At 39.9% G+C, this 19,158-nt stretch overlaps 3 protein-coding genes across 6 annotated transcripts in view; 1 reads left to right on the forward strand and 2 right to left on the reverse strand.

Annotated features, from left to right (window-relative positions):
* Positions 1-2,180: 2,180 nt before the first annotated feature.
* Positions 2,181-5,083, reverse strand: LOC136750349 (LYR motif-containing protein 5A). The gene is made up of 3 exons (XM_066705351.1): positions 4,978-5,083; positions 4,347-4,445; positions 2,181-2,747 (listed from the first exon to the last, which is right to left on the reverse strand). The coding sequence occupies exons 1-3, from the start codon at positions 5,011-5,013 to the stop codon at positions 2,532-2,534; spliced, it is 351 nt and encodes a 116-aa protein (XP_066561448.1). The 5' UTR covers positions 5,014-5,083; the 3' UTR covers positions 2,181-2,531.
* Positions 5,084-5,174: 91 nt separating this feature from the next.
* Positions 5,175-19,112, forward strand: dnai7 (dynein axonemal intermediate chain 7). 2 transcript variants are annotated; one of them, XM_066705349.1, is made up of 15 exons: positions 5,175-5,262; positions 6,297-6,381; positions 6,551-6,642; positions 7,043-7,147; positions 7,397-7,534; positions 8,074-8,220; positions 8,801-8,904; positions 9,317-9,605; positions 9,792-9,900; positions 10,029-10,192; positions 13,242-13,431; positions 13,869-14,083; positions 15,001-15,162; positions 15,582-15,695; positions 16,334-19,112. In XM_066705349.1, exons 1-15 carry the CDS (start codon positions 5,260-5,262, stop codon positions 16,607-16,609), a joined length of 2,193 nt encoding a protein of 730 aa, XP_066561446.1. In that variant the 5' UTR covers positions 5,175-5,259; the 3' UTR covers positions 16,610-19,112. The 2 variants fall into 2 exon arrangements, with proteins under 2 accessions (XP_066561446.1, XP_066561447.1); XM_066705350.1 differs by lacking the exon at positions 7,043-7,147.
* Positions 16,618-19,158, reverse strand: part of lrmp (lymphoid-restricted membrane protein) — a 30,263-nt gene continuing 27,722 nt past the window's right edge. For 2 of the 3 annotated variants that reach the window (XM_066705347.1, XM_066705346.1), the window contains exons 35-38: positions 19,017-19,078; positions 18,623-18,724; positions 18,031-18,147; positions 16,618-17,544 (exon numbers count right to left, since the gene is read on the reverse strand). In XM_066705347.1, the coding sequence (XP_066561444.1) occupies positions 17,301-17,544; positions 18,031-18,147; positions 18,623-18,724; positions 19,017-19,078 (525 nt within the window). In that variant the 3' untranslated portion in view covers positions 16,618-17,300. The remainder of the gene's footprint in view (positions 17,545-18,030; positions 18,148-18,622; positions 18,725-19,016; positions 19,079-19,158) is intronic. The other variant, XM_066705348.1, reaches the window with a different exon arrangement.

A 19,158-nucleotide genomic window follows, 5' to 3' on the forward strand; every position in this document is an offset into this window, starting at 1 on the left:
TTGAGCCCCTACCACATATAAAAATGTGTGTAATTCCTACACCATTCACCCAATTTGGATGTAACTACCTTCAAATAAAACATGCAAGATACACTTAAAGCACATCTGGATTGTTTCCTTTCAAATCCACTGTGGTGGCATACAGAGCCAAAATGGTGATAATTGTGTCACTGTCCAAATATTTATGGACCTAACTGTGTTTTTTTAAATTTTAAATGTACATTGTTTCCAAAACAGCAGTAATATAATTGCCTGATGTGATGTAATTTACAAAATGTTTGTCCATATACATGTAACATAATTACTGGGTCATCATTCCTTTGTGTTTTGCACATATCCTCAAAAACCCCAGTAGACTCTGAAACTGTACATATCCTTTCGAAAAGGGGCTTTTGATGATGATCACACCTTCTGATACATGTTTCATATTCTGTTAAACGTTTTTATTTGCATCTGCAGTTTTTAATACTGACTTGAAAAATGTGAAAAAACGTCAAAATCTCAACATGGTGTCTGCATAGCCACAGATATCCATGATGTAGTTAGAGCTTGCACCCAGCAAAATGAATACCTATAATCATCACCTTCACATATTTGAACACATTCATATTTCATATACAGTGAGGGAAAAAAGTATTTGATCCCCTGCTGATTTTGTACGTTTGCCCACAGAGTGAGAGACAGAATAACAGCAAAAAAATCCAGAAAAACGCATTTCAAAAAAAGTTATAAATTGATTTGCATGTTAATGAGGGAAATAAGTATTTGATCCCCTATCAATCAGCAAGATTTCTGGCTCCCAGGTGTCTTTTATACAGGTAACGAGCTGAGATTAGGAGCACTCTCTTAAAGGGAGTGAGGTGAGGGATCAGTCCAGAACTACACGAGAGGATCTTGTTAATGATCTCAAGGCAGCTGGGACCATAGTCACCAAGAAAACAATTGGTAACACACTACGCCGTGAAGGACTGAAATCCTGCAGCGCCCGCAAGGCCCCCCTGCTCAAGAAAGCACATGTACAGGCCCGTCTGAAGTTTGCCAACATCTGAATGATTCAGAGGAGAACGGGGTTAAAGTGTTGTGGTCAGATGAGACCAAAATCAAGATCTTTGGCATCATCTCAACTCACTGTGTTTGGAGGAGGAGGAATGACCCCAAGAACACCATCCACACCGTCAAACATGGAGGTGGAAACATTATGCTTTGGGGGTATTTTTCTGCTAAGGGGACAGGACAACTGCACCGCATCAAAGGGACGATGGACGGGGCCATGTACCGTCAAATCTTGGGTGAGAACCTCCTTCCCTCAGCCAGGGCATTGAAAATGGGTCGTGGATGGGTATTCCAGCATGACAAAGACCCAAAACACACAGCCAAGGCAACAAAGGAGTGGCTCAAGAAGAAGCACATTAAGGTCCTGGAGTGGCCTAGCCAGTCACCAGACCTTAATCCCATAGAAAATCTGTGGAGGGAGCTGAAGGTTCGAGTTGCCAAACGTCAGCCTCGAAAACTTAATGACTTGGAGAGGATCTGCAAAGAGGAGTGGGACAAAATCCCTCCTGAGATGTGTGCAAACCTGGTGGCCAACTACAAGAAACGTCTGACCTCGACTAAGTCGAAGGGGTCAAATACTTATTTCCCTCAATAACATGCAAATCAATTTATAACGTTTTTGAAATGCATTTTTCTGGATTTTTTTGTTGTTATTCTGTCTCTCACTGTTAAAATACACCTACCATTAAAATTAGAGACTGATCATTTCTTTGTCATTGGGCAAACGTACAAAATCAGCAGGGGATCAAATACTTTTTTCCCCCACTGTAGAAACGCGTATAATGCCATGTCGTACCCAGGGCAAGCAATAATCCTTAAGGCAGCTAGTGTTGGTATCCTGATTGTATCTCAAAATGTGGATGTGGTATTCAATTTATTTTCCCTATGTAACCCGTTTTGTTCATCTGACAGAAAATGACAACATATTTTTGCAAGTACTGACAAATGACAAACCATTTTTGAATTAAAACCAATGTCACCGATTATTTGTTTTTCGCATGGATTTCATAGCATGGTACCACAGATATCAGTATATAGAGTAATTTCCCTGTATTTTGTAATATTTCTGTTTGCAAAGGATTTTGACACTTTAAGCATAACATGGATACATATGTTCAAACATGACAGTAATGAAAAGCATGTTTATTTCAGAAAAAGTGAAAAACTAAGTCTTTAAATAAAAGTGTAACTACACTTGCATTGCTCTCCCGGGTACCAGATTTCCTCTTTGGCACCCTGTGTTTGAACTGGTTTGCTCAACATTACATTTTTCTGTTATAATAGTTACACACATATCAAAGAATACCACATGCCTTGACACAAACTGAGTGGTTACAGTACACATAAAAACATAAAGAGTACTGGACGATGAAGAAAAATTACTCAATTCCCATGATTGTGGATAATGACATATAAAATCAAGGTTCAATAGTGGCACAAGCTAATTAAACCATTCTGCTCAAGTCCATCATTTTCAATTAATGCTTCGGCTCTTCATAGTAGCGCTGCTTCATGGCTCTGTACTTTCTAAGGTAATACAAGGCCTCCAACTCCTTAATCACAAATTCCCCGCGATCGATCAGTTTTTTTATCTTTTCAGGGTCTGTGACATCTTTGTTTTTCATGAAGGCTGTCTTCAGACGATCTCTGAAATAATCTGCTCCTTTGGGGTATTCCCTTCCCAGATAAAGCAGCTTTAAGTGAAAAACAGACAGAGAAACAAATGCCAATTTAAAAGTACTGTAATGTACAGAACAATCAACAGAAAGAAACTAAACCAAAACCAAAACAACATGGACAAAACAACATGGACTGTTACACTCCAATTTATTTAAAATATATTTATGTCTAAACAGAAAAGGGCATGCAACAGTATTTATGCAATAAGGCCTGGTTTCAACATTTTTCATACTGTTCAGTGAATGATATTATGAATATTACTATATATATACACTCACCTAAAGGATTATTAGGAACACCTATTCAATTTCTCATTAATGCAATTATCTAACCAACCAATCACATGGCAGTTGCTTCAATGCATTTAGGGGTGTGGTCCTGGTCAAGACAATCTCCTGAACTCCAAACTGAATGTCTGAATGGGAAAGAAAGGTGATTTAAGCAATTTTGAGCGTGGCATGGTTGTTGGTGCCAGACGGGCCGGTCTGAGTATTTCACAATCTGCTCAGTTACTGGGATTTTCACGCACAACCATTTCTAGGGTTTACAAAGAATGGTGTGAAAAGGGAAAAACATCCAGTATGCGGCAGTCCTGTGGGCGAAAATGCCTTGTTGATGCTAGAGGTTAGAGGAGAATGGACCGACTGATTCAAGCTGATAGAAGAGCAACTTTGACTGAAATAACCACTCATTACAACCGAGGTATGCAGCAAAGCATTTGTGAAGCCACAACACGTACAACCTTGAGGCGGATGGGCTACAACAGCAGAAGACCCCACCGGGTACCACTCATCTCCACTACAAATGGGAAAAAGAGGCTACAATTTGCACAAGCTCACCAAAATTGGACAGTTGAAGACTGGAAAAATGTTGCCTGGTCTGATGAGTCTCGATTTCTGTTGAGACATTCAGATGGTAGAGTCAGAATTTGGCATAAACAGAATGAGAACATGGATCCATCATGCCTTGTTACCACTGTGCAGGCTGGTGGTGGTGGTGTAATGGTGTGGGGGATGTTTTCTTGGCACACTTTAGGCCCCTTAGTGCCAATTGGGCATCGTTTAAATGCCACGGCCTACCTGAGCATTGTTTCTGACCATGTCCATCCCTTTATGACCACCATGTACCCATCCTCTGATGGCTACTTCCAGCAGGATAATGCACCATGTCACAAAGGTCGAATCATTTCAAATTGGTTTCTTGAACATGACAATGAGTTCTCTGTACTAAACTGGCCCCCACAGTCACCAGATCTCAACCCAATAGAGCATCTTTGGGATGTGGTGGAACGGGAGCTTCGTGCCCTGGATGTGCATCCCACAAATCTCCATCAACTGCAAGATGCTATCCTATCAATATGGGCCAACATTTCTAAAGAATGCTTTCAGCACCTTGTTGAATCAATGCCACATAGAATTAAGGCAGTTCTGAAGGCGAAAGGGGTCAAACACAGTATTAGTATGGTGTTCCTAATAATCCTTTAGGTGAGTGTATATATATATATATATTAATACAACATCTGAACATTCTCCATATCAGGAATACTTCACTGAAATGGGTGAAGAGGAGACTAAAATGAAGTTCAGTTGGACAAGAACAAAGAAATTGCGTACATTCTTGTATAGCCTGACCACTTCTCCTCTTAATGGGTTGGCCATCATCGGCCTCCGCTCATTTATATGGGACCACTTTCGGTCTTCCAAAAGTTGAAACTGAAAAACATGGGGGAATTAATGTTGTTAACAATTACAAATCAATGAACTACAACAACGCAGAAAATATTGTATTAGTTATTGGTGTGTTGTTATACATCGATTGTTCAACCCATGACGTCATTCAGCAACCATCCACTTGTACAATGTGGCGAGAAAAGGTAACTGCGAGGTTTGCAGTAAAAACAAGTCGACTGCAGCAGGGCATTGGGACCAAACAGCGCCATTGTCTTTTGGATTTCTAATTTCGTTCTTTCTAGATTCATATAGAATGTATTTTCGGTTTAGACAGATTTAGAACATGGAGCTTGTATGGCCATTAGCCAACTCCTACTGTGTAAAGGAGTTGCAATCTTTCCCTTTTTCGCATTTTTTGTCACAACCTACATGACAGTTTGTAGTCAGTCAAAATGCAGCTACATTATTCGTTCTAAATTACAATTAAGACGGAAAAAAGTATATATGATGCCGTGTTTCATTTCATTATTTGTGTTATTTAGAAGTGTGCCTATATACTTCCATGACACTGTACCTTCTGAACAGCTTGCCCTTCGTCCAGGGATCTCATAAGCAACGTCGTAAATCGTCCCGAACCGTCGTGATTGACACCATCTTGGTTTATGTGCTACATCCGCATTCCAATACGGCCGTGTTGCTTCAGAGTCACTTTAGAAATGCGGTCACGTCAGAGAAACCAAGCCGGTGTCGTGCGCCCGCTGCGCTACGGCACACAGTTCATTTAGCTGCGCATGCCCCAGTTCCCATAGCACCGTGGACGCTAAACACAGTTTTGCTGGTCAAGTGAAACTGAAAGATGGTGAGTTTGGACGTGTTTCTCTGTCGGTAATGATGCCGCTCAAATATCCTTTGATGTTTGTAACATACGTGCATCACGCGCTTGGTATCTTATAACATATTTTGTGTTTAAATATATAGCCATAGATCTGTTTTCTTTAACCAGTTATGAACACAGTGTGTCATACATGTCACTTACAGTTACACATATGTGGTTAAAGGGGATCATATATATATATATTGTCAAGCCTGTGTTAAAGTGTTTATGACATACATGTCAAAGTAGGTTTTCAAGTGTAAAAACAGAAAACATCAATACAAAGCATTGTGAAATTTGATACAATTAAAAAAAGAATAGCCTAAACGTTAGAGCAATTGTCATAGCTGCATTTCTTCTGAAATAGTTTCCAATTTAACATCTGTCTGGTGCCGATCTATCATTCATCTGTCTATCCATTTGTATCCATCTTAAACTAAACCATAAAAATCAACTCTTATTCTCACCATGCATGCCAACTGAGCTATGTATTTCCGGTTAATCCCTTCCAGTGCCAGTGACTGTCCACCTTTCTCTTCTCTCTAATTGTCTGCTTTGCTTTTTCATCTTTGCCTGCTGTTAGCCTCCGAAGCATAAAAAGGTAGGGATTGCGAGGAACTCCGTTATCAGAGATCCATATATACAGCTCTGGAAAAAATGTAGACCACTTAACATTGATTTCTGAACTTGGAGTGGTCTCTTATTTTTTCCAGAGCTGTATATATATATATATATATATATATATATATATATATATATATATATATATATATATATATAAAACAACCTTTAATTAATCGATTCATTCAGAATATAATTAAGTTGACATATAGTCCACCACAGCATTTTCATACTAATACTATTCTTCTACAACCATTACTAACAATAATAATAATAATATTCATAGAAATAATAATATTAATCATAATAAATGTCATCCTAACCATGCTCAAGTATATATAATGTAGGTAATGCAGGCTAAATAATTTGATTTACTGAGTATATTAACTTACTTCAAGTCTGCAAAGAAGAAAGGCAAGCTCAGTAAAGCTGAACGGGACAGAATAAAAAATGAAGAGGAGGAGAAGAGACAAAAGGAGGAAGGTAGTAACTATTTATTCTATAATGTAATGTCAATGCAGATTATTCATAATAAATTACAATTGGTTTGTTCTGTACTATCTTCAGCCATGTAATTTTGTCCCTGAACTATACATGTATATGTCCTGATATTCTTGTGGTGATGTTTTATTGTGTGCTTTACTGATTAAAGAACAAGCACGTCTGATTGCGGAGCAAGAGGAAGCAGAAAGAGCAGAGAAGGAGCGGAAGGTGCAGGAGGAACATGAGAGACTTGAGTCAAAGGTCTGTGTTTGTGTGGGACTCTTGTGGAGAGTATGTGCATGTAAAGACTACTTTCATTTGGAAAGATATACAAATCGAAAGAGTCAAAATATTATGAGGCCAATGGGCCGGACATATTTCAAGAAGAACAGATCAAAGATGGACAAAGGAAGCTATTGAATGGATCTCGAGAGACCACATAATAGATGGGAAGATTAAATAATAAACTTTGCTGGCGTGACATGGAAGAGAGAAGCTGTAGATCTGAAAAAGTGGAAACATCTTGGGGAGGCCTTCATCCAGCAGTGGATCAATATAGGCTACTGTATATATACATATAATATATATAACATGTTGAGCACTAGTGGGTAAGACTGTGACACCAGAGCGGGTCTAACTCATCTCTGCACTGTGTGAACAGGACAGAGAGCGCAGGGACGATGAGCTCAATGAACTTCGCCTCACAGTTGAAGAAAACCAGCTTTCTGCCAGCAGATGGCATAGTGACCTCAGAGCCAAGGCTAAGGTAAACCAGAGATACACTGAGAAGGTAGTGACCAGTTTATATACACATCACTGTTCAAACATCTCTCCTTATGGACAGTTTTTAAACAAAGGATTATATGCATTATATGGGGGTTGTGAATTAGCCTTGGCTAACAGGGTTTAACAATGCATCTGAGGTTTTTATTTTTCACAGTGAATCCAATGATACAATTGTGCACACAAATGTCTACATGCAAACCTAAACATGCTTTTGTTCTTTTTGTTCCAGTGGGATCGGTACATGCGATGTGACGGCAGCCCAGATCCATCTGTGCCACAGGAGATTAACACCTACATCAGCCTCTGGAGAGAAATGAATGATGTGGAGATCAATGATGTTCTGTCTCAGTGTGCATTAGCATTCTGTGTAAGTGTCGCCTACAACACAACACCAACAGGCTGCAAAGACATGGGTAGAAAGTATAGAGGTGTCTCGGACTGCTAGTCAGTTGTAGCTAATAACATATGTGTGTCTTCTGTAGTTATTATCATTATTATTATCATCATTATTATTATCATTATTATCAGGTTAATGAGGGACATCAAGTATATTGAAAGCAAGGTGTTTCACATGCATTAATTAAGCACATAACATCCCAGCATGCTTAGGGACATGTATAAAAATGCTGGACAGGCCTGGTAACCTATAAGTATGGCTAGCATGGCTACAAGAGGATATGTCAGTGACTTTGTCAGTGATTTTTGGAGCGCATTTGGCAGGAGCTTCAGTGACCAAGATAGCACAACTTGCGGATGTTTTACGAACACCAACCAGGCATGAGTTCATTGACTTGTTTGTGGAAGAATGGTTCCGCATCCCTCCTGCAGAATTCCAGATGCTGATAGACTCTGTGCCACAGTGCATACAGGTAAAGGGAAGACCTAACTCATGTTATATTCTTTCAGCTTATAGATGAGCTGGAGTTCCTCTTGAATGAAACACCTAGTTCTGAGCTGAATGAAGAAGACGTGCTGCAGTACAAGGAGACCATCCTTACCTTGCAAAGCCTCATACACTCTAAACATAACAAAGCCACTGAAGAAATACTGAAGGTACTGCACTGATAGAGTTTTTATTGAATGAATGCTCTTTCGAGATAATGCATTTAAATACATGTACAGCCCTCACTATAGCCTACTAACTATAGACTTAATATGATGGGTTTAAATGCACATATTAGTCATGGTTTTATGCCTTAACTTGTGAGATGAAAAGTGACACTTAGTCCCTTACTTATCTTGACTACGCCAGGACGAGGTGGGGGGGGACCAGGACATACCCTTTATCAGCAGGTTCAAATAAGACCTAAATGCTCCCAATCACAGACACCAACATAGAAGCAGTTAGAACAGTGTATTAAATCTTTGTTCAGATAGCAACAAACAAGAAGCAGGGTAAGACTTCTATTTTTATATACAGAAAGGGGGTTAAACGAATAAAAGTAAAATACGCAATTTATTAAAATCGCCTTTAATGACCCAGGCGAATAAAATACTCCATCCCCGATCCCCAAACTCCAGCTACCGCCCCCTTTTTAATAGGGAGTCTTAATGGGGCCAAGTGGGCCCAATAAAAATGTACATAATTAATATCTTCATCTTAAGCCTCACTTGGGCTTTTATGTTTCATTAGCATTCTAGTGCTCTTGCAGACATAGAGACTGGGAATATGCAAACTGTGATCAAGACCAAAGATGTTACTCTGTGTCTCTGGGCAAACCTCAACAAGAACCCAAGGTATTTTTTCTTGTTGTTAAAAATACAAAACGCGTGGGAATACATTTTTCCTTAAAACATGCATTACTGTTCAACATCTCCCTGTCGATGTAAATGGCCACTGAAAAGCAAATGGAAAGCTGATGAAAACAGGGTGAATTTCTATATTTTTTATCATAATCTTGATACACTGAAATATTAAATTCAAGATTATGTATATCTATTCATTTATATCATAGATGGGTGAAAATATGCTACACCAGAGCAAGATTATACTTTAAAACCTACCACTACTTTTTTGTAAATTGCACCAAGCAGTGCCTAAATAATTAAATATTTTTCTAATTTTGATTTTGATCAAGTGGTAGAGCTTTAATGCAGAGAACTTATGCATTTGATGATATTTGTATGGCTGTATCTCAACTATCTACAGATTCAAAGGATACAAATTCCAGGAAGCTGGAATGGCCTTTGAGCTGTCCAAACAGTTAGCTGTGAGTGACATTGCCGTGCGGCTCCTCCACACTCGGTACGACCACCTGTCCCCACCCAGCCCCCCACTCCAGACACACACGAGCCCCTCCATCGCAGAGAGCTGGCCTGCATCTCTGGCGGAGAGCAGGCAGGGACAGGGCGAGCAGGAAGGGGAACACGGGGAAGAGACGGACAGTGTTCTGGTGGCTGAGGAAGAAAACCAGTCTGTCAAATCTGAAGGCAGGAAGGTAAACATTTTTTTTATTTGAAGCACATTCCTTTTTGAAGCACTTAAACATCAACTCACGTAGAAGTGTGAAGTAAGCTTATGGGGGTTGTAAGTATTAGTCTGAGAATGCATTTGTGTTAAATAGACCCAAAATGGTAAGAAGAATGCCAGTTTGATGACTAAGTGCTTCATTATTGTCTCCTAGAGCACCCAGAGTGCTGTGTCGGTAAAAGAGGAAGCGAGTTCTGCAGAGATGAAGGCAGAGGGCGATGGGGAGAAGAAGCCAGAGAGCCCTGGGGGGAAGACAGCTGATGGTAGGTGATTCAAAGCCCGCGGGGACACGTTTGGAGAAGATGTGCCTTTGATTGCCAGGGCGTTTCATGAGATGTGTGGTTGCTTGAGCGTGGATGCGCTTTATGATGTCTGTGCGGTTTCTGCGTAGGTCAGGATGAGTCAACTGCAGCTCCCCAGGAGAGAGAGGAGGATGTTATGGAGGAAGATGCAGTGGACCTGCACCAGTACACACCACTCGGAGGAGTCTTTTACTTTGATGTGTTCAAGCTGCCACCTCAGCCCTCGCTTATCAAAGGTTGGACAATCACGAAGGTAAATATTTCATTAGTACAGGGAGATAGAAATAGAAATATATAAACAAATGCTTGTTGAAATCCCAGGACAGGCAAGGGTGCAGGGAATATAACCTGTAATTCAGTTTATCAAAAAGGCAAAGGGAAATACTTGTTTCAAGGCTTTCAAGGGATGGGCAGCTATTGCTCTAAAGACACCCAGAGTGAAGCAGGCTGGGGCTTCAGGCAAGGTTTATTCTGAATGCTGGAATTCGTTTTTAAAAGGGCAGCTTTCACATTCCTGTATAGAACTTTGTGCTCAATATTTAGATTTGTATCACGTGATTTTATTATTTATTAGAGGAAAATGAGCCCACTAACTAACAGCCCCAGTGTGTGTGTGTATATATATATATATATATATATATATATATATATATATATATACACTCACCTAAAGGATTATTAGGAACACCTGTTCAATTTCTCATTAATGCAATTATCTAACCAACCAATCACATGGCAGTTGCTTCAATGCATTTAGGGGTGTGGTCCTGGTCAAGACAATCTCCTGAACTCCAAACTGAATGTCTGAATGGGAAAGAAAGGTGATTTAAGCAATTTTGAGCGTGGCATGGTTGTTGGTGCCAGACGGGCCGGTCTGAGTATTTCACAATCTGCTCAGTTACTGGGATTTTCACGCACAACCATTTCTAGGGTTTACAAAGAATGGTGTGAAAAGGGAAAAACATCCAGTATGCGGCAGTCCTGTGGGCGAAAATGCCTTGTTGATGCTAGAGGTCAGAGGAGAATGGGCCGACTGATTCAAGCTGATAGAAGAGCAACTTTGACTGAAATAACCACTCGTTACAACTGAGGTATGCAGCAAAGCATTTGTGAAGCCACAACACGTACAACCTTGAGGCGGATGGGCTACAACAGCAGAAGACCCCACCGGGTACCACTCATCTCCACTACAAATAGGAAAAAGAGGCTACAATTTGCACAAGCTCACCAAAATTGGACAGTTGAAGACTGGAAAAATGTTGCCTGGTCTGATGAGTCTCGATTTCTGTTGAGACATTCAGATGGTAGAGTCAGAATTTGGCGTAAACAGAATGAGAACATGGATCCATCATGCCTTGTTACCACTGTGCAGGCTGGTGGTGGTGGTGTAATGGTGTGGGGGATGTTTTCTTGGCACACTTTAGGCCCCTTAGTGCCAATTGGGCATCGTTTAAATGCCACGGCCTACCTGAGCATTGTTTCTGACCATGTCCATCCCTTTATGACCACCATGTACCCATCCTCTGATGGCTACTTCCAGCAGGATAATGCACCATGTCACAAAGGTCGAATCATTTCAAATTGGTTTCTTGAACATGACAATGAGTTCACTGTACTAAACTGGCCCCCACAGTCACCAGATCTCAACCCAATAGAGCATCTTTGGGATGTGGTGGAACGGGAGCTTCGTGCCCTGGATGTGCATCCCACAAATCTCCATCAACTGTAAGATGCTATCCTATCAATATGGGCCAACATTTCTAAAGAATGCTTTCAGCACCTTGTTGAATCAATGCCACATAGAATTAAGGCAGTTCTGAAGGCGAAAGGGGGTCAAACACAGTATTAGTATGGTGTTCCTAATAATCCTTTAGGTGAGTGTGTATATATATATATATATATATATATATATATATATATATATATATACACACAAACACACACACATATACACAGTGCTTATAGAAAGTCTACACCCCTTTTGACAATTCTTCTCTACAAAACTGTTCAAGCTCTGTCAAGGCCCTTGGGGAGTGTTGATGGACATCAATCTTCAAGTCATGCCACACATTATTGATTGGATTAGGTCAGGGCTCTGACTAGGCCACTCAAGGACATTTACCTTTTTGTTCCTTAGCCACCCCAGTGTGACTTTGGATGTGTGCTTTGGGTGATTGTCATGTTGAAAATTCCATCCTAGTTTCTCCAGTTTGAAGGGATTAATTGATCCAGGCTCTTGGTGGTGCCATACACCTTCCACATCTGAATAATCACTTTGACCATGCTCTAAGGTTGAATCTTTGCTTTGCAATGCACTACCCAGCAGAGGGAACGTACAGGAAGTGAAAGCATGTGAATCACTACAATTTAACATGGGGGAAACCACTTAATCTGGTGTGATACTGAAAGCAATTAGCTACACCTGAGCTAATTTGGAATTGCTATTACAAAGGGGGGGAAAGATGAGTAGATAAATAATTTAAAAACACAATAGGAAATGTGTGTAGATATATATATATATACACTACCGTAAATGCGCAGTCTGCTCAGGGGGGTTCATTCAGACGGTTACAGATCACTCAGTTTTGACTGGGTTTCTTTGCAAATAGGCTTGTTTTGTTCAGAACAAGCTAACAATTAATCCAGTATGTATTATTTGATGTTCTATTAAACACAGAGAAGTTCCAATCCAATTATATAAAATCGTTGTGTATTAGTACACTGTAAACAGAGTTTTCCATCTTCACATTTTGAGCTCTCTACAGGTATATGTTGCTTCTACCAAACATGGATGGTCTTGTTTTGATCAGTAGACAGTCTGGTTCGAGAATATGTCATAATTGTCAATATTATCTGAGATTTTTCATTCCTACTCAGACCCCCAGTATCTCCCCATCCCCCATTTCAGAATGAGGGGGGTGTACATTTTTCACATAAGAGAATGCTTCACATCATTAGAAAGCTGAGAGTCTCATCTTTCATGGGATACCAAACACTTGGCAAACAACACAACAGTGAAGAGTACACATGGGATTAAAGAGAAGCACACAGATTTGGTGTCCTTTTAAGGGTATCAGAGGGGTTTGTCAGCTTAAGGGGTTACATTTTGTTAAACAAAACAATTCCATGATTTATTTTTTATCTCCAATTGTTTATTTGTTCTATGTTTTAATTTCAGAGTACATTGAGACATTAAACTGTGTATATTTCAATAAAAACTGGAAAAATTGAGGTGTTCTAAAAGTGTTGACCGGTAGTGTATATTCTATTGAAAAGGTGTTCTTCCTTTGCTTTGGCAACAGCTGTCAGAAACAGGACTACAGGTGTTTCCATACCCTGTGGAACTCACTCCTCCTCAGATCTCAGGCTCAGGGAAGCTAGAGGACAAAGAAGCTGATAGTTTGACCTCTCCACCAGTAGTGGTCACCATTACCCTTCCTGAGGGTGTCATGTTCTTGGAGGAGCCTCAGGTTGCTAGATGGGATGCCACAGGTACTATTTTAACCTTTGTGTACAGGATATTACATTGGATTTAGTTTTTGTTTGTGTGGCTCAGTTTGTGTGTGTGTGTGTGTAGTAACTTTTTAAAGTAATGCTATGTTAAAACACTGACTCTGATTACAGAAACCTCAGAGGTTACAAGAAGTTTTAATTAAGATTCATTCTACATCTGCGTGGTAAACACAAATGATAAAATCTGTTAATCTGTATTTGACTCACTGTCTTACGTTGACCAGGGTGGATCTATCTCTATATGTTTGAATGCTGTGTACAGAAAGGAAGAATTATGCATATATGCAGCAAAACCACCTGCCTTATAAATCTATTAAGCACACGTTGAACTAAATTAAATTATAATAACCAAACCTGTGCATTCAGACTGTGTATGTTTGTTTGACAGGTTGATAATTTTAACTTGTCAATTGCAGGTCAGCAGTGGAAAACAGACTGTATTAGTGATGTGAAGCATGATAAAGAGGAAGGGAAGATCTCCTTCAAGATGAGCACGTTCCATGCTTTCACGCTCCTGCAGGACTCGTACGTGAACATGCCCTTTCAGTCCTGGGAGCTGCGGCCACTAGGACCAAACTCAGCTCTTCTCACCATCACAGCCGCCATCTCAGAAGTTCAAATAACAATAAAGGCGAGTATGATTCCAGAAAAGTAGGGCCCTTGTTCTGTGGCCGTCAAACCTGTCATTCCACTCGCCTTCAAGTGAATGGCTGATCAGATTTAGTTTGGTTTGTGGTTTCATGCAGTCTAGGGTCAGGCCCAGGATTATGAATGTTTTTTTCACCACCCTTGTATCTTCATGGAGCTATAGTATCTAGGGTCTGTGTTAATTCCACTACTGTCTGTTCATTTCAAAGGACACCAGGGTCTGTCTCCTCCACCCAAAAATGCCTTGTAGCCCAAATAGCTTTACCACAAGAGATGGATCTTGAAGGGGCCCTTGTCTCAATAATACCTCTGATCTTTAAGTTGTGTCTGGAGACTCCCAAGCTAGTCAGTTTTATAGGTCCACCAAAATCACCAAGTTAAAACAGCTGGAAAACACATTAGTTACTGTTCAATTAAGCATGAGTTTCAGGAGGTCGGACAACCCCAGTAGATGTATGTACTTGTCGTTAAAGAGAGTTGATTTTGGCCCAGAGTCACTTGACTAAGGAAACGATGACCTAGCCATGAGGATGAGGCCATCAGAACCACCCCTCCACTAGGTAGAAGGAGCACAGGAGCTGCTGAAAAGGCAGAGTGTGGGGTGGATGAGGGATGAAAAACAAAGCATGCTGGGAAAGTGTATTTGTCACTGGACACTTCTGCTTAGGAAGACAGAAGTCAGGCACAAAATTGAGCTTGTCCTCCTCCAGAAGGTCAGTTTAGAACTCCCTTCATCAAAATGCCTGCTTAAGTGATCAGGGTTAAATGTCATTATGAATGTATGGTTCCATGTTGATAAAGAACAGCTGTGAGACCAGAGCTCTTCAGAAATAGGGTTGGACAGCCCTGCAGCATACAATAGATACATGCATAGTAATCCCAGCTTTCTTGTGAGTCCAGGATGACCAGTGCATGCTGAATATTGCAAACACAGAGAACAACCTTTCCCACATCAGAGGACACTGGATGACCCCTTCCGGCCTCATGAGAGCAATGAGAAGGGCTGGGGTGAACGTATTTGCAGATGAACATTCAGACAGATACGTCAGTGTTAATGAGAAGGTATGGGGATGAGATAGACCTGGAGGCAGAGCTGGGGTGCATTTTTCATTGTGTAATATGTGATTAGTTACATGTATATAGATTTGCAAAGTTTTGACTACAATTATCAATTACAAATGAAGAATATGCCTTTTGTTTTGGTGGCTGATGTATAAAAATCTCATTACAATATTAATATATTTAGTACAACAGCAACTAGCATACTTGAAAAAATTAGAAAAAAAAATATCTGTAAACTGAGATCTCGGTCGTACCGCTGCTCATTTCTGTTGCATTAGTTTTCCTGAGCCAATATCAGAGAGAGAATGTAGACCACAATCTTCTGTACATTTTGATAATTCTGAAACAGCACTAACTTTCAGTATTTAAATGTGTTTGTATACTTTAATACAACAATCAATATTTTCCAATTCTGTCAGGCTCACCAAGCAGAGCAGGCTGCATATGAACAGATGGCCTTGCTCTCCTCTGTGTTCGCCTTTGCGTGGAGCCGCTGGAACGCAGCATGTGGGAAAGATCACCTTGTGATACAGGTGAGTTCAGAACAAAAGCCTCTCCTCAGAGAATGTGAACCACCTATTTGATTTGAACTAATAAATGACCTAGGGCAGATTAAACTGTTGAAATATTAGTATTGTGAATCAGGAACAAGGAAACCAATTCTAAATGAAAGGCTCCACTGTAGGTTGTCATACCATGGCAATGCAGTGGGAGAACTGGTTTTTGTTGAACATTTACATAAGCAGTAGATAGAGATCTCTCTCCTAGTGCAGCTTTGGTTCTTATTCCACCTGAGCATATAACCATGTAATTTGGGAAGTATTTATCCAAATACCACCAATTTGTACTGCGCATTCCGGTCAGTGATTGAAAGAGCAGGAAAACACAGTCCTCCAGGATCAGGCATAGGGACCCCCAATTCAATGTTTTTTAAATGATGTATAACTGAGGAACTTCAGAACCAGGACTCAGGAGAAGTAGTGGAATATAGGAGGGTATACACAAGAATTCTAAATGAAATCATTCTGAAATCATCTGTATTACTGCCTTATGTAATGGTATGTTATTTCTGATTAGACTACACATTTTGAGAGGAAAAAAAAATAAAATAAAAATGTAACTACTTGTATTTTAAAACCACAACAGTCCTACAAAATGTTCCTGTCTGCAGGTGAGCGAACACCTCAAGACTGAACCCGTGGCAGAGGAAGAGTGGGCACTGTATCTGCTCAGTGCCCGGAGGAGTCTGCGTCTGAAGATCACCGAGTACAGCAGCGCTTTCGAAGCGGACCTGGCCGAGGGCACAGAGTTCCACTCCACCTTTCTCCACATGGTGAAAGATGGAATCAGCGACTCTGTTCTGGAGAGGGTCAACCAGTCACGCCCTCTGTTTATTGATTGTGTGCACAAACTGTTGTGTGCAACCAGAGTGTTAACATACTCATGACTTCCAAGTTTAAATAGAATAATTTCTTTATTGTGCACAATTCCTTTTTTCCCCCCACCTTCTTAATCTTCTTTCTGAAAGACATTCATCTACAGTGTTTGCATTGATCAGGATTTACACAGCAAACTTTTTGAAAATACAAACGCTAGTTACCACAAACAATTGGTGGACAAACCCAAGCTACAAACCTCCCTAAGGAGAGAGGGAAAAAATATATAATATTATAATATAAACAATTTTAATGCATTAAAAATGTAAAACCATAAGTTAACATTTAGTTCACAAATCCTAAAAATAATCAATTAACTTAATTACAGTAATAAAATCTGGGCTCATGTTAGGACTATATAATGGTCTTTAAAAAAAAGTTCTGTGAACTAAAGTGCCATCATCTGAATAATAACATTTTTAAAAAAGGATACTTTTATCAACAGCCATCAAATCTGTGCTCAGTTTGCTCAGTCATTAGCTACTTGACAAATCATAATGTATTTTTTAATGTAATGTCAAAAGGGGGCTGTTGTCTCTTTTTCAGGAGAATGAAAACACTTGGGGTACAGTCTCAAAGTGCCAGTTTCACACCGCTATCAGTGGCCTATTACAAGTCATAATAAAATGATAAAAAGTGAAAGATTTTCCTCAAAACAGGAGGTCTGAAATCCTGAATGCTCCATAGCATTCCTGAGATTCCTCATACAGGGGGCTGGCCGTTGTGCCTCAGTCCAGTGTAAGGCCACAGGAGCTGCTGTATGGCCATCCAGGAGTCTCCAGTCCCCACCGGTGCCGCGTCCACAGAGGGCTGGAACGCAAAGCTGGCGATCAGGCCAATGAGAGCAGCAAAAAGTATTGTGAACACAATGGAGATCCACAGGCCCTTGTTGCTCTTGGAGACCAAGTGGCGGATATCTGAAAGGCGGGAACTGATCTGGTCACAGCTGCGGAGAAGAGTAGAAAATAGAAATAAGTTTGATGGCAACGTTGAGCGATGGAGTTGTAAATGATATAGTGTAGTAGCAGCAGCAGTACAGCAAGGCCAAGGCAAGGCTGGTCAAAGTACGAAGACAAGGCAAATTGTTAAGTTAGTACACCGGACAAATTTCTTTAATCAGGAGGAAATTCATAATTAAACATTTTCAATGAAAGGAAAACCTGGTTCCACAACCAAGTTGAATGTTCAGCATACTGCACATTACCACTGATACAAAAGCACAGACGTCAACCACCACACATTTAAATGAGCAGAAGTGGAGTAACGGCATCAGATTTTGTATAAACCCCAAGCAAACAGCTTCCGAGAACCCAAAAAGAAGCAAAGCTGGCAAGAAAGCTTTAAAACAGGTTAGGAAATGTCCCACAAAGCCAGCGTTTGATCACATTTATTTTTTTTGGCAGAGATGCGGCATTAAAAACAGAGAACTAACGTTGTGGAAGTTAAAACAGATGAAATTTTATTCCCCATTTCTGTTAAGCTTGACCTCCTTTCCACAATTTCCTCTTTCTTTTCCTCTGGGGGAGTGGACTCCATTTCTTGTTCATACCTGCAAACACATTAGTATTCAAGAAACAGTTTTGTTTTTGTCAAGATTGCCCGTTGCTTACAATTTTGACCAAGTGCAGTACTCTTATAGTGAAGAGGATGCAGCCAATGGCATTAAAACAAACTACAAGTCCACAAGTAAACAAGTCTACAAGTGCAAGTCCACCTGTATAACAGAAATGACTGCCCAGATTCTGCTTTATTTATTATTACAATTACCAACCCTGAGAGGAGCATTATTTTTGCATTTATAAGATACCACTACAGAATGCACAGTCAAAATAGCATATTCTCTCTACAATTCACCTGGTTTGGAAGCATACCAGTAGCCTAGAAAATGTATTATAGTAGAAAACTAATTCTCAGTATTTATTTAGACACTAAATATAATTTTCCAAATATAAAAGTGTGCCAATCTAAAGTTATATATTAATGTACACAATACACAGTATGAATGCTGTAACAATAATCCTTACCCTTTCATTAAAGAGGGCTCATCAGATTCCGCCCAAGCACAAGAGCTAATGAACCGTTGTAATGTAGGACGGGCAACATTTTGCTTCGCTCCTATTAACCTCCTGTAACAGTTTGATATCAAACACATGGTGATTTCAAGGTTTACACAACATGGCTTGACTTCTGGTGTATCGATTATGAATGGTAGAAAAAAGTCGAATCAATGTAATCACTGTAAAAAATATTCAATTATAATCTAATCCTGCAGAATGTGAGTAACAGCAGGGATGCAATCTTCTGCATACCCAAGACTGATTTTTTAGTTTTTAAACCGTGTCCATCTTTAATAACCCTTTTAAACAATACAAATAAACCTCCAAAAGAATACCTCATATAGTTTGATTTGGTTCTTACCAGTTGCTATTTCTTCTAGTCAATTTGTCAGCTTCAGTTTCTGCTGCTTCATGTAGCTTTGGCTGAGAAGGAAAAAACAATAAAAGTAAAGATGTGGTTTTAGACTTGTCATTTAACAGTATTGCAATTGACCATTATAGTA

Source organism: Amia ocellicauda, chromosome 5 (assembly GCF_036373705.1).
Source record: "Amia ocellicauda isolate fAmiCal2 chromosome 5, fAmiCal2.hap1, whole genome shotgun sequence".
NCBI classification, from domain to species: Eukaryota; Metazoa; Chordata; class Actinopteri; order Amiiformes; family Amiidae; genus Amia; species Amia ocellicauda.